The sequence below is a fragment of the Anolis sagrei genome, chromosome 6, assembly GCF_037176765.1.
Source record: "Anolis sagrei isolate rAnoSag1 chromosome 6, rAnoSag1.mat, whole genome shotgun sequence".
NCBI classification, from domain to species: domain Eukaryota; kingdom Metazoa; phylum Chordata; class Lepidosauria; order Squamata; family Dactyloidae; genus Anolis; species Anolis sagrei.
In genome coordinates, this window is record NC_090026.1 from 75,557,209 (window position 1) to 75,581,487 (window position 24,279).

The 24,279-nt window shown below is 39.7% G+C and overlaps 2 protein-coding genes and 2 non-coding genes across 4 annotated transcripts in view; 3 read left to right on the forward strand and 1 right to left on the reverse strand.

Moving 5' to 3' along the window:
• The first annotated feature begins 172 nt into the window (after positions 1–172).
• RPSA (ribosomal protein SA) lies at positions 173–8,339 on the forward strand. Its single transcript, XM_060781753.2, has 7 exons — positions 173–274; positions 3,021–3,188; positions 4,395–4,513; positions 4,798–5,043; positions 5,578–5,706; positions 7,177–7,345; positions 8,179–8,339. The coding sequence occupies exons 2-7, from the start codon at positions 3,056–3,058 to the stop codon at positions 8,271–8,273; spliced, it is 891 nt and encodes a 296-aa protein (XP_060637736.2). The 5' UTR covers positions 173–274; positions 3,021–3,055; the 3' UTR covers positions 8,274–8,339.
• On the forward strand, positions 3,929–4,084 carry LOC132779859 (small nucleolar RNA SNORA62/SNORA6 family). The gene has a single exon (XR_009631849.2). It is a non-coding gene; the product is annotated as a small nucleolar RNA SNORA62/SNORA6 family (small nucleolar RNA).
• LOC132779860 (small nucleolar RNA SNORA62/SNORA6 family) lies at positions 5,169–5,326 on the forward strand. Its single transcript, XR_009631850.2, has one exon. It is a non-coding gene; the product is annotated as a small nucleolar RNA SNORA62/SNORA6 family (small nucleolar RNA).
• Positions 8,340–10,835: 2,496 nt separating the features above from the next.
• The window catches only part of TMC2 (transmembrane channel like 2), a 63,034-nt gene continuing 49,590 nt past the window's right edge, over positions 10,836–24,279 (reverse strand). The window contains exons 16-20 of the mRNA XM_067470202.1: positions 21,715–21,954; positions 17,226–17,351; positions 15,858–15,936; positions 13,988–14,108; positions 10,836–11,526 (exon numbers count right to left, since the gene is read on the reverse strand). Coding sequence (XP_067326303.1) covers positions 11,315–11,526; positions 13,988–14,108; positions 15,858–15,936; positions 17,226–17,351; positions 21,715–21,954 — 778 coding nt within the window. The 3' untranslated portion in view covers positions 10,836–11,314. The remainder of the gene's footprint in view (positions 11,527–13,987; positions 14,109–15,857; positions 15,937–17,225; positions 17,352–21,714; positions 21,955–24,279) is intronic.

The window sequence follows — 24,279 nt, forward strand, 5'->3', positions numbered from 1 at the left end:
CGCCGCTCGAACAGAATTAGAGGATAAGCCCCGCCCTCTGCTTAGCATTGGGCTCCGCCTCGGAATATCGCGATGGTTGAACTGGAACCGGAATTCAAGAGTCTTCCCGCCTTGCTCAGAAATAGGAGAAGTACATTGGACATTCGTGCCGTGGCGTCACGAAGTTTGGGACGGCGCTGATTGGCGGACCCGGGAGGTATATATAGACGTCACCGGGACCAGGGCCTTCTTTCTCTCCGGCTCCAGGGAGGCCTCCATACGGCGTTGCAACCGCGTGAGTGGCCTCGTCGACGCTGTTTGTCCAGGCAGCGGAAAGGGGAAACAGATGGGAAGGAGTCCTAGCGGGAGGGGAAGGCCTGTACTTATGTGCTCTACCTCTTCGAAGCAGTTTTAACACGTGTCCCAATATCTGCACACTTAGTTAGCCCTCCGTATCCACGGATACAACCAATCACGGCATGAAAAGTTAAACAAACAATCCAAAAGGCAAACGAAGGCTTTCATGGCTGGAATCACTGGGTTGTTGTAGGTTTTTCGGGCTATATGGCCATGTTCTAGAAGCATTCTCTCCTGACGTTTCGCCTGCATCTATGGCAAACATCCTCAGAGATTGTGAGGTTCTCACAACCTCTGGGGATGTTTGCCATAGATGCAGGCGAAATGTCAGGAGAGAATGCTTCTAGAACATGGTCATATAGCCCGAAAAACCTACAACGACCCAAAAGGCAAACCTTGATTTGACCATGTTATGAACTTTAGTTTTACTGAAGTTCTATAGGATGGAACTGAAGCATTAGTGGTTGTCCTGCAACCAAATTAGTGTATACCAAGGGCCTACTGTGTGTCTATAACAGGCATGGGCAAACTTCGGCCCTCCAGGTGTATTAGACTTCGACTCCTAACCAGCTTTTAGGAATTGTGGGAGTTGGAAGTCCAAAACACCAGGAGGGCCGAAGTTTGCCAATTCCTGGTCTGTAAACAGGCTCAAGTGTTGAAGAGGGAAAAAAATCTACCCAGTTGAACAGTTGTCCCACCACATTTGCAATTTTTACTTTTTGCCAACAAGCAAACATTACAACGCATGCACAAAACCACATATACACACCTATATGCACACACAAAACACATATGCAGACTGGGCCACAGCAACACGTGGCAGGGAACAACTAGTAATAAATAAATTAACAAAATGTGTTGGAGGATGTATCACAAAGACAATGTTTTTGCAGATTAATAACCTGTTGCAATTGTTCATCAGCTCCAGCAGCCAGCGCCTTGCTTTTGGACCAAAGTTCTTGATTTGTTCCATCCGTAGATCATCCAGGCCAGCTGCTTTGCCATTCTTACATCTGGCCTGGATGTTGGAACAAATAAACCCCGTTTATCTATTTTTATGATAGAACCAATTAGGAATTGACATTTATAACCCAGGCAAAAATTGTGTCACTTAGAACCCTTCCATACTGACCCTGTATCCCAGGATGTGATCCCCAATTATCTGCATATCACAGGTTTTCTGGCAGTGCAGACTCGCATATTCCATAAAGTATATAGTCTGGGATCATATCTTGAGATAAAGGGCAATCTGGAAGGACTCCTAGTGATATTTAATATTAGTTAAAATGCCCTCTATGCATGTCTAGGTCCTCCAATATGACTGCTCAACTTCCTCCATTTACACAGAAGGACCTAGGGCCCTTCCACATAGCCCTATATCCCAGAATATCAAGGCAGAAAATCCCACATTAGCTGCTTTGAACTAGAATATATGGCAGTGTGGAGTCAGATAACCCAGTTCAAAGCAGATATTGTGAGATTTTCAACTTTGATATCCTGGGATATAGGGCTGTGTGGAAGGCATGAAAAGTTAAACAACCCAAAAGGTAAACCTCGATTTGGCCATATTATGTAAGGGGTGGAGTTTTACTCAAGTTCTGTATGATGGAACTGAAACATTCATGGTTGTCCTGCTACCAAAACAGTGTATACCAAGGGCCCACTGTGTGTTTATAACAGGTGTGGGCAAAATTTGGCCCTTCAGGTATCAACACTGCCATATATTTTAGTTCAAAGCAGAAAATGTGCGGTTTTATTAAGCTGTGTGGAAGGGACCTGAGAGATTTTTGGAGATAACATCCCTCTAGGAATCTTTTGGTCCTCCAGTGCTATGTTCAACTTGCAGCAAAAGTTGATTATAGTGTCATGTTGGAAGACTAAGGCCCCTTCCATGCAGCCATATAACCTGGAATATATTTGGACTGGATTATCTGAGGGCCCTTCCACACTGCCCTTATATCTCAGGATCGGATGCCAGATTATCTGTTTATCCCAGGATATTTGGCAGTGGAGACTCATATATTCCAGTTTAAAGCAGATGATCTGAGATCAGATCCTGGGATAAAGGGCCCTGAGTCCACAGTACCATATAATTCATTTCAATTAGATTTTATACAGATGTGTGGAAGGGGCCCTAGAAATTCACAGAAAGGTGTTTTACCAGGTCAAGAAAGCACAAGTTATTTATTTGTTGTTTTCACTGGGATCCTGTGAATGTGGGGACTGACTGTATCAGAGGCCACGTCTACACTGACAATTTAATGCAGTTAATGCAGTTCTAAACTAGCTTCAAACCTCAGCAGCCAGACAAAAATGGGCAAAATGTACACCTGTGGTCTGTGTAATTACTATCTGGTCTTGAAGTTGGTTACTGTATTTCCTATGTAATTTGCACATTGAAACCACTTTGAAAGTCTATTAAATATACAGTGTATGTGGGACACGAATTTCTGCTCTTTTGCTGGAATATAGAGACACATTTCCTAAACAGTCACTGCATCCTGTAATTTGCACATTGAAGTAATTCTGAAAGCTCTGAAGCTCCATTTGAAGCTTTTTCTTTTTTTTTGCAGTAATATTTATGATAAAGTAACAGAATGCTGCCCCTACTTAATGGATGAGGGAAAGAGTCTCACAGTAGTAATTTTCCAATTGATTTTCTAACATAGCTGATCCTGTTTTAGGTTTCCTGTCGTTGCTTTAAAAGGAAACTTTCACAATGTCCGGAGGTCTTGATGTCCTGCAAATGAAGGAGGAAGATGTCCTCAAATTTCTTGCTGCAGGAACCCACTTGGGAGGAACCAACTTAGACTTTCAAATGGAGCAATATATTTATAAAAGAAAAAGTGATGGTAAGATTCTGGTAAACATGAAACCTGGGATTTGGGGGAAGAATTTACCTGGACACTAATGTGTAGATGTCAGAATCAGTGGGCGTATAATATTAGAGAAGTTTACAGTTTTTAATCTGTAAACTCCATTTTTGTGTTTATGACTTTTCTTAGATTTAATCCTTGCAGAAGATGCAACAAACAAAGAAACAAAACCAGCAGGTGCCAGCTGTCCCATTGGGACATTTAGATAGATTGTTTTCAGGCCTTAGGGCGCCTGGTGGCGCGGTGAGTTAAACCACTGAGCTGCTGAACTTGCTAACCGAAAGGTTGTTAGTTCGAATCCAGGGAGCGGGGTGAACTCCTGCTGTTAGTCCCAGCTTCTGCCAACCTAGCAGTTCCAAAACATGCAAGTAGATAGATAGGCACCGCTTCTGCGAGAAGGTAACGGCGTTCCATGCATGAATTCATCGCCTAGTTGCATGACCTTGGAGGTGTCTGTGGACAACACCAGCTATTTGGCTTAGAAATGGGGATGAGCACCACCCCCAGAGTTGGACACAACTAGACAGAATTGTAGGGCAAAGCTCTCATCTAGATGTTCTTTCTACTTTTTGTGTGTGTGTGCGTGTGTGTGTGTGTTTTTGCATAATTTGTTGGAACCATTTTCCATAACGTTATGTTGTCAAATTCAAGTAGCATTGATGACTTGAATATGAATGTAATATGGTAGGCAGTTTGACATGCTGCAAATTATTTTAACTGCACACTATTAAAGCTCAGAGCTGAGGCTAGTTTCTAGCCGATGAACTCTTGAGTGTCGGAAGTGTGCTACAGCAAATGCTGGCAGGATTTTCGCTAACACCAGGAGAGTTCTGCTCTGTGACTGGAGTTTGATAGTAGTCACTGCCACATTTCAAGCCTGATAAAATGAAGAGAAGTTATTGAAAATTGAAGATTTGGTAAATATGGAACCTTGTATTTACTGATGGGGCATTTTGACTAGAACAATGTTTGCACATCTGACTCCCATTTTTCATATGAAGGCATTAATATTGGAGAACACAAGTGGTTAAGTCTGGTTATAGTCATCAAGTTGGGAATGGTTCTTCAAATATTCCTGCCTTTCTCTGTTATTTTTAATAAGACTGAAGGGACAATGCAAGCAACCAGTTCAGTAGATGAGCATCCCAATTTTAATCTTGAATTTGACGATATTTCATGTAGGCATTTACATCATTAACCTGAAGAGAACCTGGGAAAAACTGCTCTTGGCTGCCCGTGCCATTGTTGCGATTGAGAACCCAGCTGATGTGAGCGTCATCTCCTCCAGAAACACTGGACAGGTACGGATATACTTATTGGGAAAGGAAAGTGGTGTTCTGATTATGTAATCACCGTAAAATATCTAATAATGAGCATGATGGATATTTTGGTGCTATTGGCTCTGTAATTCTGGAAGCTGAACTTCCAGACCAAAAGAAGAGAGACCCAAAATTACATGCTTGCTTACTTAGTTACTTAAACGTCTCAAAATGACATTCCCAGACTGGACTCTAGGTAAAAATGTGCTATGTATAGTTGAAAACTTAACTTGTGAGAGTCATCGCATTTTATTTTCCCTCTGCAGCGTGCTGTTTTGAAATTTGCTGCCGCTACTGGGGCTACACCAATCGCTGGCCGTTTCACTCCTGGCACCTTCACCAATCAGATTCAGGCAGCCTTCCGTGAACCCCGCCTTTTGGTAGTGACTGATCCAAGAGCTGATCATCAGCCACTGACTGAGGCTTCCTATGTGAACATCCCCACCATTGCCTTGTGCAATACGGATTCTCCTTTGCGTTATGTGGATATTGCTATTCCATGCAACAACAAGGTAATGTGTACTCTTCTATATTGAAGCATAGTTAAAGGTACTTTCTGGATATAATTTGAGTTCGTGCTGTGTAATTTCCTTGTTCCAGCAATGGGCAAAGGCTGGTTTTGTTCGGAAATGGTTCTTGTGCACACTGTTAGAAATCAGAGATGAGGTCAGTTCCTGGCTGATGAACTCTTGAACACAGGAAGTGTGCAACATCAGTTTTGGCAGGATTTTTCGCTAACGCCATCAGGATCTTTGGTCCAATGAGTGGAGTTTGATAGTGCTTCTTGCCACATTTTGATAATTAGCCCCACTAATTGCCAATCCTTTTCTGGGCACAATTTATTTTAAAAGTCTGTTTATCTGTGATAAATATTTAATTGTTTTTAAATGTATTGGGTTGTATTATGTTATTATAAGCCACCTTGAGTCCCTATAGAGGGGAAGGTGGAGTAGAAATAAAGTTAATAAATTATTTTGTAACCTATCAAGTGACTCTTAAAGAATATTGGTGCACCTGGGGATATATTTGTTTTATGTGTTGTTTAGGGAGCTCACTCAGTTGGCCTTATGTGGTGGATGTTGGCTCGTGAAGTCCTGCGTATGCGTGGCACTATTTCCCGTGAGCATCCATGGGAGGTGATGCCCGATCTCTACTTCTACCGGGATCCTGAAGAGGTAAACTAAAATTTGTACAGATTTATTATATGAAGCAGGGAGTATGTGATATGTATATAGCATTGAAAACAGTGGTTATAAGACAGTGTCCCTTGCTTATTGTGATTAGGTTAGTGTAATGTACATAATGTAATGCTCCAGTGGAAATTTGAGAGTTGGCTGTTGCTGAAATAATGAATGAAAAAGGGACATTGCATATAAGTAACAGAAATTCTATAAAAGGCAAAAGATTTGTACCATATGAAGCGATACCAGTGTAAAGATATAGAGGAAATATGTGGTGTGGTTGAGAAGATTTTAACAATTAAAATTAATAAAAAATATTGAAGAAGAAGGTAACATGGTTTCTATAAAAAGTCAAGTGTATGAGTTGTATGGAAACACCATGTTCATCTAAAAGTAAAGTTATGCCAGAGCTTTCCAAACTGTGTGTTGCGACACATCACTGTGTCAGCTGCAGTGTGTAGGTGTGTTGCACAAACATAACAAGAAACATGAGTCTTTGTGAAATAAGAAATAAATTATGTATTTTTAATCAAAGGAAAGGTTTTGTGAGGTATATTGTTTCCCTGTTCATTTCATTATTTCATATTGGTTACTAGCCGTCCCCTGCCACACGTTGCTGTGGCGTAGTCTGTGTATATGTGTTTTGTGTGTGTATATGTGTGTTTATGTCTAGGTATATTTTTGTGTATATGTGTATATATGTGTGTTTGTGTGCATATATATATGTGTGTGTGTGTGTGTGTGTGTGTATTCATGTGTGTATATTTGTGTATTTGTGTTTATATGTGCATATATTGTGTATGTGTGTGCTTGTGTATAGGCATGTATGTGTATATGTGTGCGTATACTGTATGTGTATATTTGTGTGTGCTTGCGTATATGTGTGTGTATGTGTATGTGTATATGCATATTTCTGTGTTTATATGTGTACACGTATATTGTGTATATGCATATATGTGTGTTTATATGTATGTATATATGTGTGTGTGTGTAGGTGTATATGTAGGTGTGTATATGTGTATATTTTTGTGTGCTTGCTTATATATGTGTATGTAGGTCTGTATGTATGTGTGCTTGTGTATATGTGTATGAACGAATGTGTATATGTATATATGGTTTATTTTGGGGGTTTTAAAGTATTCTGGGGTTTTTTGTGTGTTTTTAGGGATGAGGGACACTCGTTGGCCTGATAGGTGTATTGTGTCCAAATTTGGTGTCAATTTGCCCAGTGGTTTTTGAATTATGTTAATCCCACAAATGAACATTACATTTTTATTTATATAGATACTGGGTTGATTTAACCTCTGTTTGCTAGTAAAATTACTGAATTACCTTGTCACAAAATGATGCATGTCTAAAAGGTATGTCGCCAACATGAAGTGTTTGGAAAGCTCTGTTTTAGGGTATAGAACAAACTATACCTATATTACAGGTGTAATTTCAACTATTTTTTCTTTCTTTAAGATTGAGAAGGAAGAGCAGGCCGCAGCTGAGAAGGCGGTTACAAAGGAAGAGTTCCAGGGTGAATGGACTGCTCCTGCCCCTGAATTTACAGCACCACCACAACCAGAGGTGGCTGATTGGTCCGAAGGGGTGCAAGTGCCCTCTGTGCCCATACAACCATTCCCAGCAGGTAAATATGTTGAGAAATGGAATTGAGAATGAAAAACTCAATAAATTGTATATAATAATTTAGACTAGAAGGGGAGAACTTTTTTTGGGCTGAGGGCTACATTTCAATATTGCAAACATTATGTAGGATGCATGCCAGTGTCTGACAACAGCTAGTATCAGTGGCAGTGGATGATATATACATCCCTTCCCTGCCACACTATATATCCTCTAGCCATAACATTGTTTTTATATATATATATATATATATATATATATATATATATATATATATATATATAAATTTTTCTCTAAAAAAAGACTCACAGCAGCATACAATAAAGCCAGTGTAATACAGTTTAAAATCTAAAAATATACAAACATTAAAATAGAATTAAATATTAAACCAGTTGAAAACATATTTATAAATAAAACAATTGCCCTTCCTCCTTGTCCTCCTCATACTATAACCTCGTGAAATCTCATCCCTGGCATTGAGAAGTGGAGTTCAACATTCTCATTTAGTGCCATTGAAAGGGTTAGCCCCTCTAGAAGCTAATCCATATTTTTCATTACTTGACATTTCACTGAAGCATTGATACCAATGGAAGTCCTATTGCTGAAGTTTTCAAAATGAGACTGGGCACCCCATAGGTTTATGGATTCCCACCCTTGAATTAGACTGTCACTTGTTTCCTTCTTCAATTGAGGCATGCCTTTTTGTAGAGATAGTCCATATCTATCATTGTGGTCTGAAACATGTGGTAGTTGCATATAAGATGATTAAAATATGACAGTTAAGGATATTTTCTGGTGTGTACATTTCTTGATGGTGGTTTTATGTTTGTTTTCCAGAGGACTGGAGTGCACAGCCTGCCACTGAAGACTGGTCTGCTGCTCCCACTGCTCAGGCAACTGAGTGGGTCGGGACTACCACAGAGTGGTCTTAATGTTACCAGCAGGGATTCCAGAAGGCAGTGAGAAATGAAAATAAAAGATCTTTCTTATTGAACTAAGCATGGTTTCCTTGTTCTCTCTGGTAGTACAGGATTATTGCGTTCTCAGATCCAGTAGGTATTTTGTTCCTATTACCGGGAAAAAATAGGTAAGATGCTTCAATTGCTTTACTAAAAAAATAGTCTTTACATTTTGAGCCATTTTGACATTACTGCTACAACTATCATTTGAAGTTCAAGTTATATATTTTACAGTGTTTGTTTGAATGCACTTGATGTGTCCAGAATTACAGAGTTAGATGAGAGACCACAAGGGCTACGTAGTCCAATCCCCCTGCAGTGTTCATACTGCTATGTATCCCTTTGCAGGCATCTGTTAAATGTCTACTGTCTGTCATGATATGTTCAAGGCCTGGCTCAAATAGCTTTGCTCATATTAATTTATGTTAAGACACTCTGTGTGAGTGTCACTGGAAGTTTGTTCATTAAAACATTTGTAATCTGCCCTATCTCAGAACAGCATCAGATAAAAATAGTTTAATGACATAGAAGAATGTAAATTCAAAGCTGTAGAATAATTTGAAGTCTAAAATATGCTAATTTAACAAAACAAATGAAAGTTTTTTTTTCCAAAGCTGAGCAGAAATTGTTAAACTACTAGAAAGTTTTATCAGAGCCAAAGTTGTTTTGAATGGGGTGGGTGAATGCCATTGTGGCAACACCATACACCCCAATTCTTGCACTTGCCAGGTCTAAAGCTGGGGGTGGAGGGTGAGGAAAGGAAAACAAGAATTTGATAGCCATGATTATCCCAGAAGATAATGGATCCAGCGGTCTATAAATAAAGTATTTATTATTATTACATTTTTGTTCGCCGACTTCTAGAAGCATTTTGCGCTTTTTTTTTGTCGTGTCAGGAGCGACTTGAGAAACTGCAACACCAGAACCTGAATCACCAGAAGTGAAGAAGCATTTCGCTGAAACCCTATTAAACCATTTATAAAAGTACTTTTGGTGGGAGCAGTTTTCTGCCCCTAGAGTCATACAAATTATCAAAGAGCATGAAGTAAATTTGTCAGTGGTTGAAAGCCCACTTTTTTAAAAAAAAATTGTATGGAGACTCTGATGGGGGTAGCCACTGTTGCATCAAGAAACTTGCCACATAGCTTCCTTTGCTCTTATGTTAATAGGTTTCTATCATTGTAAGCTAATTCTAGGAAAGAAAGGGACACAGTTTAACACCTGAGGGAGACTAGATATAAATCTATACCCTTTAAAGCAGGGGTCCTCAAACTAAGGCCCGGGGGCCAGATGCGGCCCTTCAAGGTCATTTACCCGGCCCTCGCTCAGAGTCAACATAAGTCTGAAACAACTTGAAAGCACATAATAATAACAATCCTATCTCATCAGCCAAAAGCAGCCCCACACTTCCCATTGAAATACTAATAATTTTGTATTTGTTAAAATTGTTCTTCATTTTAATTATTGTATTGTTTTTAATGTGTTTTTTTTGCACTACAAATAAGATATGAGCAGTGTGCACAGGAATTCATTCATTTTTTTTTCAAATTATAATCCGGCCCTCCAACAGTTTGAGGGACTGTGACTTGGCCCTCTATTTAAAAAGTTTGAGGACCCCCTGCTTTAAAGCAGGGGTCCTCAAACTAAGGCCCGGGGGCCAGATACGGCCCTCCAAGGTCATTTACCCGGCCCTCACTCGGGCCAACTTAAGTCTGAAACGACTTGAAAGCACACAACAACAGCAACCCTATCTCATCAGCCCAAAGCAGGCCCACACTTCCCATTGAAATACTAATAAGTATATATTAGTTAAATTGTTATTCATTTTTATTGTATTGTTTTTCAGTGTTTTTTGCACTACAAATAAGATATGTGCAGTGTGCATATGAATTCATTCATGCTTTTTTCAAATTATAATCTGGCCCTCCAACAGTTTGAGGGACTGTGACCTGGCCCTCTGTTTAAAAACTTTGCGGACCCCTGCTTTAAAGAGTAAAAATTAAGATCAATGTCATGAAACAGTACACAGAAAACAGTTTTGCAACAAAACATTTAATAGAAAAGGGGTTTAGTTGTGTTGAGTTTAATTAAACTTATTTAGAGGGCTCTGGTAACCAGCTATATAAATTCATTTGCAGAAACAGTCTTATATTGATACATATTTTGATATCAGAATATATGCCAGGTGTGTGGAAAAGTTACATGACCAAATGCATAGTTTCTCAAGGATTTCAGTTACATAGAAGAGAAGGCTGAATGTAAACCAAAGAAAGTGGCGTCTGTTCAAAGGAAGATTTCCTTAGAATTAGTTTTTTGTATCCTTAAAATGGTCTTGTTTGTGCTTGCTTTGTCATTAACTGCAGTGATGTTCATATACATTTTCATGGCCCTGTGTTTGATGGTGTTGGACTGCAATTGCTGTCACTCATGAACTTTGACTATATTGTGTTGGGATAATGGGAATTAATAGCTCAGTCTGGTCTTCAGTTTTGATTAGAGGCTGGAAAAACATTTCAAACCAAGAACACATTTTAGCCATTCAAAATTTAATCTTCCCATTCAAATGAACTATTCCTTTTAGGAGCGTAACAAAGGCATTTTCATTGGAGTTTCCATAAATACAGTAGAAGGCCTTAGATATCTGCTGAGGTTTGTTCCAGGATTCTCTTCCCCTTGTGGATGCACAATCTATGGATGGTAAATTCCCGTTATATATAATGGTGTAGTACAAAAGCAAAACCAAGGTTTAATTTTTGGAGGCAGGGGAAGGAGCCTCACTGTATATTTCAATACATCTTAGAGGTTGCTTTTTTGGGAGGATTTCTGTCCTCCTACATTTCAGTTCACCCTGTTTCAGCAATGTTGGGATGAGCCCTGAAGTTGCTTCTTATTGCCCAGTTGCACATGTTTCTGTCTGAATATGATATCAAAATTTTCAAAAATGCATACTCTCAAGATAGGACAGTCTACAAACTTACTAATAAAGTACTAGTATAGCAGCCACTGTCCAATCGCTATTGAGCCTTGCCTCTTCCCATTCCAAGTTGACCTCCTTTTGGATAAGGCCCAGATCTTGGTTGATTAGTGTAAGGGACCTCTGCTGTCCTTGGAGTTCCTGGCCGAGTTACAACCACTTGAGGTTTCTCATTGACTCCTCTGGCAATGATAGAATTACTATTTCTGGTTATGTCCTTCATTGCAGAATTGGTGGAGTCAGGTTTGTTCGCTTGTAAAGGAAAAAAACAAAACAAGGATTGTCATTTGTTATCCATCGATGCATTATTTCATAATTTTAACTGGTAGATAGATTTCCACGGACCATATTCATAGATAACAGCAAGAACATATATCTTATTGAGGAGGGCTGGGAAGATGGCAACCCTTCAAATGTTGATGGCCAGGCTGTCCAGAGTTGATAGGAACCGGAATCCCAACTATCCATCTGTCTATCGGGTAATTCTTAACAAGTAATAGTAATATATGATAAGCCCTGAAAGTTTTAATTACATGTAGCACTAGAGTATTAACCAGCCATATATTCTTTCAAGATTTTGGAAGTCTGGTAACTCCATAGGGCCAAAACGGTATGTGCTCTAAGTAGGTACTTTACATTTTTTTAAAAAGAACCCCAATACTATTAATAGTTGTGCACTACAAAGCTATACTTTCACTAACATACAACAAAAGTAGGTACTGTTTCATTATCCTGTCTGGGCAAGGGCCATAAGGGGGTCTAGATAGAGAAGGAAATGTTGCTTGCTCAAGGCTGACATTTGCTAATAATTTAGGGAGTCTGGGACCATAATCTATATAAATAAAAATGTAATGTTCGTTTGTGGGATTAACATAACTCGGAAACCATTGGATGAATTTATTTATTTCCGGTATTTCTACCCTGTCTCTTTACCCCCGAAGGGGGACTCAGGATGGCTTACTTTTTGGCAGCGATTTAATGCCGCTACATATAAACAGTTACAATAATACAACAACCATTAAAATATATAAAGCATTAATTAAAAACAATACATAAAGCATTAATTAAAACAATAAACTATCATCAGCTGTAACACCATTCCAGTCAATTTCCAACCAAAGTGCTAATTATGTCTGCTATCCAAAATCCTGGTCCCAAAACCACAATTTCAATTTCTTCTTGAAAGCTAGGAGGGATGAAGCCAATCTTCTCTCATTTGGAAGCACGTTCCAGAGGCCGGTGGCCACAGCCAAGAAGGCCTTGTCTCTCGTCCCCGCCAGGGAGTGAGAGCAGGACCTATTGGGATGATCTTAAATTATGAGGTGGGACGTAGAGGCAGATGCGTTAGGACAAGTAAGCTGGACCTAAACCGTCTAGAGCTTTATAGGTCAAAACCAGCACTTTGAATTGAGCTTGGAAGTGGACCGGCAGCCAGTGGAGCTGACATGATGGGGGTGGTATTTTCCCTGTATGTCGCTCCAGTTAGTAATCTGGCTGCCACCCGTTGGACTAGCTGGAGTTTCTGAACCGTCTTCAAAGGCAGCCCCACGTAGAGTGCATTGCAATAATCTATTTGGGATGTAACCAGAGCGTGGACGACCGTAGCCAGATCAGACTTCCCAAGGTACGGGCACAGCTGGCGCACAGGTTTTAACTACAAAAGCTCCCCTGGCCACCACTGAAATCTGGGGTTCCAAGCTCAGTGATGAATCCAGGATCACTCCCAAGCTGCAAACCTGTGTCTTCAGGTGGAGTGTAACCTCATCCAACACAGGCTGTAACCCTATGCCCTGTTCGGCCTTTTGACTGACCAGGAGGACCTCTGTCTTGTCTGGATTCAGTTTCAATTTATTGTCATCCAGTCCGACACAGCAGCCAAGCTCCGGTTCAAAGTCTGAACAGCCTCCTTAGTAACAGGTGGGAAAGTGACAGATTTGGACATCATCTGAATACAGATAACACCTTACTCCGAAACTCCGGATGATCTCCCCCAGCGGCTTCATGTAGATGTTAAATAACATCAGGGACAGTACTGAACCCTGAGGGACTCCACAAGATAATGGTTGTGGAGTCGAACCAGTGTCATCCAGTAACACCCTCTGGGACCAACCCTCCAGTAAGGACTGGAGCCACTGCAGAGCAGTACCTCCAAGCCCCATTCCTGTGAGGCGTCTCAGAAGGATACCGTGGTCAACGGTATTGAAGGCCACTGAGAGGTCTAGCAGAACCAAAATTTGGGCACAATACACACATCAGTCCAACGAGTGACCATCACTCAAAAACACTGAAAAACAGCAGAAGAGACTTAAAAAGCCAAAATTAAAAAAAAACGCATTACAACGCATGTGTAAAACCACATATATAAATGCAAACACACATATATGCATATACACACATACATACACATATACACAAACAAAACACATATACACAGACTGGACCACAGCAACGCGTGGCAGGGGATGGCTAGTGCATTATAAATATTCTATTCGTCTTCAATTCCAAATGTTCCTATACTCATAAGTTGTCAGAGAGAGATACGTTGCATATCTTACTGCTGAGAGCACGGAGTTTGCTATCGGAGGAAGAGTGGAATACTAGGCCATCTTAATTCTCCCAACAATGAGAAACTATGTAATTCCTTTGACATGGTGCTCCAGACCAATATATTGACCAGAATCAATTGAAGACTACTGGAATAGGTTGTTTTTACCTTCTGCTGGTTTGGGTTCTTCTGTTGTCTTCACTTGTGTGACGAGCAAATCTTCTAGATCTTGCAGTGCCGGGTTGGTGGAAGCTTTGTTATTCTTCTTGTTTTTCTCATCCTCCCGTTGCTATGTGAATAAACATATTGGAAATTATTATAGAATTAGAATCATAGAGTTGGAAGAGACCTCGCGGGCCATCCAGTTCAACCCCCTGCCAAGAAGCAGGAAAATCACATTCAAAGCACCTTCGACAAAATGGCCATCAGCCTCTGTTTAAAAGCCTCCAAAGAAGGAGCCTCCACCATGCTCCATGGCAGAGAGTTCCACTGCTGAACAGCTTTCACAGTTAGGAAGTACTTCCTAATGTTCAGGTGGAATCTCCTTTCCTGTATTTGAAGCCTTTGTTCCGTGTCCTAGTCTCCATGGCAGCAAAAAACAAGCCTGCTCCCTCCTCCCTATGACTTCCTCACATATTTATACATGGCCATCATGTCTCCTCTCAGCCTGTAGGCTAAACATGAGCAGCTCTTTAAGCCGCTTCTCATATGGCTTGTTCTCCAGACCCTTGATCATTAAATTTGAAGGAATAAGATTATAATATGTACAAAAACTAGGACTCAAGAGAAAACTGATGTTTTAAAAATCAGAAAATTATTTAAATTTACTAATAATTGTATATTTAAACAATTGAAAGCTTCCAACTGCCTATCAGTTGGAAGTTACACACTACTTTTGAAAAGACACAGAAGATTAGATGAATATCAGAGAAGCATCCTGCAGAACACCTTGGCCTGATTTTATTTATGTGAAATGTCTAATGTTGCAGTTGGCCGACTTGATAAGCATTTAATTGCCTTGCAGCTTCAAACACCTCCCAACAAAGGATCCCCCAGGCAGCAACTAGTCAGGCTTTGAAGCTGCAAGGTCATTAAATGCTAATCAAGGTGGCCAATTGCAACATTCACACTTGCCTCAAACAGACAAGAGTTCTTTCTCTCACAGTGGACATTCCACAGATATATAAACCTCACTTGCCTAGTTTCCAACAGACCTCATCTCTGTGGATGCCTGCCATAGATGTGGGCGAAACATCAGGAGAGAATGCTTCTGGAGTATGGCCTTACAGCTCGGAAAACTCACAGCAACCCAGTGATTTTGGCCATGAAAGCCTTCGACAACACAAGGTCAGAAAACTTACACAGTTTTCGAGGTTCTCACTTTCAAACCTACATCAACAATGTAGTTCATTAATGTTCACGTATGGAGTGTCATTTTTGCTTTAGTATTTTTAATATTTTTATTATGCATAGCTGAAATAGTTATGCATACATTAATCTATTATATACTTTTTAGTATATAATACTACACCACTGCCATTTCACTAAGGATTTAGTCTGAATTCAAGACTTCCACCTAGAGGAAGAATCCGTGTATGAAACCGCAAAGTAAACCCAGTCACAAGTAATTCTGTGACAAAACACACACACAATCATGTTATACAGTAGGCCTGCTTATTACACAAGCTCCGTTTCAGTTATATGCAAAAAGCCTTGGATATTATAGAATTGTGCAGGAGGAACTAGTCATGCCTAGAAAAGTATTTCCTAAATCTCTACTCAGAGCTTCACCATAACATAATGTTGGGGGCCTCGAGAGAACAGTTCTCTGGGCATTTTTAGGTCTTTCTATGCAATTCCATGACATACTTTGACTGGAAGTCCAAAAGATTGTACTTTTCAAGTAAGAAAAATAGAATTCTGGATAATATATGATAATCATATTACACAAAAGGGTCCTGGAACAGATCTCTCACATGATACATGGGCCTAATATACTTTTAATTTGTAAACCAACTTGATAAAACACAGACTATACCATTAACATTTTCTTCTTCAGCTCTGCATTGGCATGTTGATATGCTTCAGCCACAGCATTGAGATAATATATAGCAAGACTACAAAAATAAACACATGTTTTAAATTAGTGTGCAGCTTCAGAATGATTCAAGATAGATAATGAGACACAACAACAATTAGGTGACTACCGTAAATAATAATAAGAAATCATTCATATTCAAGGATGCTATCTTTGTTAAACATGCATTCATGGGATTTGGGGTTAAAATCTATACTCATTCAGTCTGAATCAAATGGGTAAAGGTTTCCACCTGATATTAAGTCATGTCTGACTCTGCAGGGTGGTGCTTATCTCCATTTTAAAGCTGAAGAGCCGGCGGTGCCCGTTGACACCTCCAAGGTCATGTGGCCAGCATGGAGCGCCATTACCTTCTCGCAGAAGTGGTACCTATTGATCTACTCACATTTGCATGTTTTCAAACTGCTAGGTTGGCAGAAGCTGGGCCTAACAGAGGAGCTCATCCTGCTCCCCGGATTTGAACCAGCAAGTTCAGCTGCTCAGTGGTTTAACCATGGTCAAATGGCTAGTTATGCTGATAAAACAATTTTTATTATACATTTAAAGAAGAGGACTCAGGAAAGTAATGATAACTGGTTCGTAAATGGTCAATTTGACAAGATTCATGTATGGAGAAAGGATAATATCCAAAGAGCATACAGTATATAATTTTACTGCCCTGAGTTGCCTTCGGGCTGAAATGGGCAGGATAGAAATAATGCAAATAAATAAATAAATAAATAAATAAATTTATCAAAATTCTCAATATACAGTTCTGAGACTGATTCCAATATATATAGGCTCCAGAGATATGTGTTCAATGAAGAAGACTTTCAAAGTAAACAGACAATGAGTCATGAAGTCCAAAGGAGAGTCCAATTAGCATCAAAATCCAAGTAATGTCCAGTAATAATGGAGCAGCACTCTCAAAAACGTCTTCGTAACATGTGAGTATATGTTTGTTATATGGGTTATCTCTACTTTTATAATTTTGCTGGAAAATACTTGTTACTCTATGTTTTGTTTTAAATATGAGTCTAGAATCACTGTGCATATCAACTCCTAAAGAAGAGATTTTCCTCCCCTGAAACAGGGTACAAAAAATACCCGGGCACCCCTGTCGATGCCATTTGGATTTAGCCATAGATTGCTTTGTGTTTGTTCTGACATCCAACAAGTATTCTGGGACATTGTATAGCAATTTAACAAGATACCAACAGCAGTACCATTTAAGTTACAAAAAATTAACTTAGGATCTAGCTATGTATTTTACTAAAATCTCCTTGACTGTTTAGTCACCAATCTCATTTTACAGACACAACAGCTTACACCATAAGTAGAATTGCAGTTATAATCAGTCCTGGGTTTGCCAAATAACCGATTATCTTGGCTACAAGGGGTGGAAAGTCGTTTTTGATGGTCTCTTGAATGACATCATACATTTTCTTTTTTCCGCTGGAAAACATAAATCATAGGCACAAGTAAGTGATAGTAACCCTACTTCAGTGATTAGAACACATTCTGGACCTTTTCATAAATAGAATTTGCATGCCAGAGATTTTTTTAAATGTTTTTAGAGGCAGGTGCACCACTTTTCTTCATTTTTGAACATGGAATTTTGGTTTATGATATTTTAAAAAGTCATAAAAGATCAACATACACAGATCTTTGCAGGGAGAAAATCCAAGAATGCATTAGCTTTTCTGTTACATAGCTAACAAGGTTAAGTTTACAAGACCTAATGGTTACTGAAAAAAATTATGGATAGTAGAAGGAATACAATTCAATTTTCCTCCTAGTCCATATATTCATAATTTTGTTTCAAAGAGGAAGATAACTCAGGCTGGCTCAATGAATTTAAGAGAGCCTTAATACATACTCCTTTGGTAAAACTCTGTAAAGAGATTGCTACTGACACTGCTGATTAACAAAAGAAGGGTCAAAGATAGTGGAACAAAGGAACAATTTGTACTAAACTGGCTCTACGCAGTGTCAGAATCCGCAGTGCAATGAGAAAGTAACTAAATCAAATTAGGTCTCATTGACACATTAATCTGGTCTAGAGAACAATTTGCGCAGAGCTGATTCAGAATGACAGCAAGTAATGCTTATTAAGACAGTGATGGTGGAACGTATTCAGAAGAAGTCAGTTTCTATTATTTTTCTACAGTCTGTCGTCATAATCATGCACTGTAACTACTGGATAGGAAAGAGACAATGCTTGTTTTTGAAAGCACTCATTCTAAGAGGTTTGCTTGATGTTCTTTGGTAGCTTGAGTTCAAAGTTTGAGTGCCTTCTAGTAGATTATGTGCAACAAAGCGGAGTGTGGACTGCTTCTGTTCATTGTGCAGCTAGCTATGTCCTCTTTACAATATTCCGCTAAATTTTCTCAACGTGCACTATTACGGGAATAGGATCAATCCACAATGTGTTGCTATGGGTCCTCTAAAATCTTTTCTTCCTAATGTTTTCTTCTTCTTGGTATTACCAAACCTTGGGGCTTCAACTAAGGCTGCTGATTCCTCATTCTTGTGCATAGCTTTGTGCTTTTTTGATACATAATTTCTATTATAATATATACATCTAGAACTTTTAGTCAAAAAATCAACTAAAAAATAGACTGAATAGACTTATTTATGGGTCAATGTAAGTGCTTCACATAGAATCATAGAATCAAAGAGTTGGAAGAGACCTCATGGGCCATCCAGTCCAACCCCCTGCCAAGAAGCTGGAATATTGCATTCAAATCACTCCTGACAGATGGCCATTTAGCCTCTGTTTAAAAGCTTCCAAAGAAGGAGCTTCCACCATACTCCGGGGCAGAAAGTTCCACTGCTGAACGGCTCTCACAGTCAGGAAGTTCTTCCTAATATTCAGATGGAATCTCCTTTCTTGTAGTTTGAAGCCATTGTTCCGCATCCGTAGTTCTTATCACAAAAGGCGCCATCTTTGAGAAGAGTGGGGAAAGTTGGAAGCTTAGTCCATCCAGGGATAATAATAATAATTTTAAAAATGCCAAGCCCGCTACTCTCTTAACTGTAGTGCCACTTCTGGCCTTTTTGAATACTTTGGCAAAGAAATGGCAATTTATTTTTATTTATCCTGTCAGAAACGAATTGAGAATACAGTTATAATGTATAGGAAAACCACAAAGTTTAAAACTTGGCATTATACTAAATGTCCTTTGACCAGAAGCTGGCCGCTTAGAGTGTCTCTAGTGTCACTATGAGAAGGCCCTCCATTGTCCACGAGGCAGGGCTCAGACTTCATTGTAGGAGGTGGTCCGTGGTTTGCTTTTTTCCACACTCGCATGTCGTGGACTCCACTTTGAAGCCCCATTTCTTAAGCTTAGCTCTGCATCTCATGGTGCCAGAGCGCAGTCTGATCAGTGCCTTCCAAATCACCCAGTCTTCAGTGTGCCCAGAGGGGAATTTCTCATCTGGTATCAGACACTGATTGGGGTTCCAGGTTTTAACCTGCCACTTTTGTACTCTTGCTTTCTGAGGTGTTCCTGTGAGTATCTCTGTAGATCTTAGGAAGCTATTTCTTTATTTAAGATGTTTGCTTGCTGGCTGATATCTGGACAGAGGATGGGTCAGAGATGTCAATGCCTTAGTCCTTTCATTACTAGCTGCTACTTCCTGATGGAGGTCTAATGGTGCAATGCCGGATAACAGTATAATTTATCCAGTGGTGTGGGGCGTAAACATCCTTTGATAATGCGACATGTCCATTAAGAGCCACATCCACTGTTTCAATGTGGTGAGATGTATTCCACACTAGGCATGCGTATTCAGCAACAGAGTAACAAAGCACAAGGGCAGACATCTTCACTGTGTCTATTTGTGATCCTCAAATTCTGCCAGTCAGCTTTCATATGATATGATTTCTAGCACCATTTTTTTGCTTGATATTCAAGCAGTGCTTATTGTAAGTCAGAGCATGGTACAGAGTAATTTCCAAGTATTTTGGTGTGCTGCAATGTTCCAGTGGGATTCCTTCCCAGGTAATCATCAGAGCTCAAAATGCTCTATTCTTTAGATGAAAAGCACACGTGTGCATTTTAGATGGATTAGGAATCAGCTGGTTTTCCCTGTAATAGGTAGTGAGAACACCTAAAGCTTCAGAGAGCTTTTGTTCAACCATTTCAAAGCTCCCTGCTTGAGTGGTGATGGCATGATCATCAGCATAGATGAAACTCTCTGTCCCTTCTGGCAGTGGCTGACCATTTGTGTAAATGTTACACATTGATGTACGCACACTCCCCTAAGGCAGGCCATTCTTCTGTTTTCACCATCTGCTTCTCTGACTTTGGAACTCGACAAAAAAGCTCCAGTTTTGTAGATTTCCTATAAAGCGAGTGACGTGGTAATTCTTTGTGATATTATACATTTTTTTCAGAAGGAGGCAATGATTTACAGTATCATAAGTTGATGATAGGTCTATGAAGACAGCTCCTGTAATCTGCTGTTTTTCAAAGCCATCTTCAATGTGTTGAGTCAGATTCAGCACTTGTGATGTGCAGCTTTCCCCTTTCCTGAAACCAGCTTGCTGTGGGATCATAAACTGGTCTAGTTTTTCCATAATTCCGTGCAGGATAAGTCTTTCCAAAGCTTTATAAAAATGGCAAAACAAGGAGATTGATCTATAGCTTTTTGGATCACATTTTCTCCTTTCCATGGAATGACACCCAACTTATCCATGGGTTATATCAAAATCCACAATTTTGGAAGATACTTGTCTAAGTATTTCTTGTTCATAATTTGGACTCTTGGGATGTATGAATGCCTACTCATGCCTTGGATTAATGTTTCCTGTTTATCCTGAATTATAGTGTGGACTTCGTTTTTATGGACTTTGCTAAACTTTACCCTGGACTATTTTTGCTCCCGCTTATCTTCTTACCTAATTGGATTTACCTATTTCTTTAAAGTGCTTTTTACTTGCTGATTTTTAATTATCTTCAATAAAAGGATTGTTTTCCAATCAACGGTGTGGTGTTTACAGTCAGAGGGCTTTTCCTGTCCTGGAGTGCAACATGTTGTATGTGTCAGCTGCTTGTTCCTGTAAGTGTTAAGAGCAGTGGCTGAGGATGTGCAAAGCGCTTTTCTTTCCCTACCAACACCTGAAAGCTCCCTTCTTATACTGCAAGAATTCCAAAGCAGATTACTTCAAAGCAGAAGGAAAATGAAACCATTATCTAAATCCAAACACTTTTCTTCTGATTCTATACTGTCAAGTGCCTTGAGAAGATTGCTCCCTTCACTATGAATGAATAAGCAAGCAGAAGCAGCTTCAATTCACTCATCATTTCCCCTTCCAATATTCACAATCAGATAACTCTTCTGGTTGGTTTCTGGCTGCCTTCCTCCATATGCCAAACAGATTCATCTGAAGCATGGAAGACTGTCATGTTTCCTAAGAGCCGTGCCATTTCCCACCCAAGGAATGAATACATGTATTGTTGAAGGCTTTCACAGCCGGAATCACTGGGGAGTCGTGTAGTTTACAGGTTGTATGGCCATGTTCTAGCAGCATTTTCTCCTGATGTTTTTCTTCACAGGATCCTTTGAAGATGCCACCCACGGATGCAGGTGAAACGTCAGGAGAAAATGCTGCTAGATCACGGATATACAGGCCAGAAACCACACTACCCCGAAGAAAAACATGTTTCTCATTTATATTAAATGCATATTTGCCTTATCCTGCCTGACTCTACAAATGGTTCTTGTACCTTTTACTGCACAGTAGAATACAATGTTATTGTATCTTTACCCCAAGTTAGGAAGTTATGAATGTATCAAGATGTTCAAGTACCTGAATGGACCACAGTCAAAGGAAGGAGGAAGGGACATTATGGTGTAGGCAACTGGTAACACACTTAGGAACAGGATTAGCAGCAAAAGTCCCATATAAAAATTGTTAGATTTGGATGCCTTGAATACTCGCTCATGGGGAACATTGCTGCTCATAACAGCCCAACTCTGATAATACATGGAGGTCAAAAGACGCAGGACGTTAATTCCTACAAGTCCCGGGGCATAGAAGGATCCCATCCTATAAGGCAAAATACAAGAGGAAGAAATATAAATGTCAGTTTATGAAAATTTTACCAATCTACAGCCCATACCCACTAAGTGTTTGTAGCTGTAACTGTATCGAGACTGTGGCGCAGCATTAAGATCACTATTGACCGAAAGGTATTGAGTTCGAAGCCAGCCCTGGTCGGAGTGAGCTTCCAACCATTTCTGTAGCTTGCTGTCGACCTTTGCAGCCCGAAGGACAGTTGCATCTGTCAAGTAGGAAATTTAGGTGCTGCTTATGCAGGGAGGCTAATTTAACTAATTTACGACACCATAAAATCTCCTGCGAGCATGCAAAGAATGAGGAAGTACTCCATCAGTGTCCCAAATGGATGGTGAAGTGACAGCTCCCCTGGTGACCAGAATACCCTCATGAAAGCTGGAATGTTAAATAGCCTCTTGTGTCTGTCTATATATGTTGTGTGTCTATGGCACTGAATGTCTGCCATGTATATGTACATTGTAATCCACCTTGAGTTCCCTGCGGGGTGAGAAGGGTGAAATATAAATACTGCAAATAAATAAATAAATAAATAAATAAATAAATAAATAAATAAGCTAAGTTAACTAACTAGATGAGACAAATTGAATCAATGGCACCAATGTAATGTTTGTCAAACTGTGCTCCTTCAGGTGTTTTGGGCTTCAGTTCTCAGAAATCCCAGCCAATTTACCAGCTGTTAGGAATGGTGGGAGCTGAAGTCCAAAACATCTGGAATTTGAGAACCACTGCACTAATTTATGTATTTATTTACTCTATTTGTATCCTGTCTTTCTCTACCCCGAAGGAGACTCAATGCAGCTTTACATATGGCAACTATTCAATGCCTTTGGACAACAAACATTTAAAATACACTTACGTTAAAAATTAAAATTAAATGCACATTAAAACATATAAAACATTGCATTCATTATAAAAATCACACCATCCTAAATCATAATCCGGGGCTATTCCAAAGATCAATTGCACATATTTCGAAGCTATTATTGCACTATAGATTAATCTCCAAAGGCTTAACCCTAGAGCCAGGTTTTCACTTTCCTTCTGAAGGCCAGGAGGGAGGGAGCTGCTCTAATATCACTGGGGCAGAGGGGCCATCACTGAGAAGGCTCTGTCCCTCGTTCCCACCAGACACACCTGTGACGGAGGTGGGACCAAGAGCAGGGACACCCCAGATGATCTTTATCTCCACAATGTGAGGATTATCAGTTTTCTTTGATTTAGTGATTCTATAGAAACATCTAATAGTGGCCTTTTACATTGGAATAGTGTCTGGAATACAGTGGTTTTTAAAGGATTATTTAGAGTCCAATGGTCCCAATAGCTGTTAGGTGCCAAATTTAAAAGTAAATAGTAAGTACAACCTGCTGTTGTGCGATATAAAGCACACCCAGATAGCGAAACCACAAATATTGTAACTAGGGCTGGATCTACACTGCCTTCTATACCAGGATCTGATCCTAGATTATCTTGTAGTGTGGACTCATATAATGCAGTTCAAAGCAGATAATCTGGGATCAGTTCCTAGGGTACAGGGCAGTGGATCCAGCCTAAAAAAAGAAAGTGGACACCAGGGGTTCTCAAACCTTTAAAACAGAGGGCCAGTTCAAAGTCACTCAAACTTTGACCTGGATTATAATTAAAAGAAAACATGAATGAATTCCTATGCACACTGCACATATCTTATTTGTAGTGCAAAAATCCCCATTTATAAAAAATATAATAATTAAATTGAAGAACAATTTTAACAAATATAAACTTATTAGTATTTCAATGGGAAATGTGGGTCTGCTTTTGGGTGATGATATAGGATTGTTGTTGTTGTTGTTGTTGTGTGCTTTCAAGTAATTTCAGACTTAGGTTGACCCTGAGCAAGGGCCGGATAAATGACCTTGGAGGGCCGTATCCGGCTCCTGACCCTTAGTTTGATGACCCCTGAGTTACACCATAAAGGGAGTGACATCCTGCATCACAATCCGAATTAGTTATGGTGTAGTTAATACAAAAAGTGATTAATAAGAGACAACCCATTATTTGTAGGTAAGCTCTTCTCCAATTTCCACTGTGAAGCAAATTCCCTTTTGAAGAAAGCTTCTACCTTCTGAATTGCAGAGGGGAACTTTCTGTATCATCTAGTCCAGGGGTTCTCAAACTAAGGCCCGTGGGCCAGATGTGGCCCTCCAACGTCATTTACTCGGCCCCTGGTCTAAACTTTAGACTTAGGGTCACCCTAAGTCTGAAACAACTTCAAGTCACATATGAACAACAACAACAACAACAACAACAACAACAATCTGA

What these genes read in the sequence shown, in the direction of transcription:
- RPSA (XM_060781753.2), top strand. Translation starts at nt 3,056, where the DNA reads ATGTCCGGAGGTCTTGATGTCCTGCAAATGAAGGAGGAAGATGTCCTC. An exon ending in TTATAAAAGAAAAAGTGATG is followed by an intron (nt 3,189 to 4,394) that starts GTAAGATTCTGG and finishes TATTTCATGTAG; the next exon opens with GCATTTACATCATTAACCTG. An exon ending in TCTACCGGGATCCTGAAGAG is followed by an intron (nt 5,707 to 7,176) that starts GTAAACTAAAAT and finishes TCTTTCTTTAAG; the next exon opens with ATTGAGAAGGAAGAGCAGGC.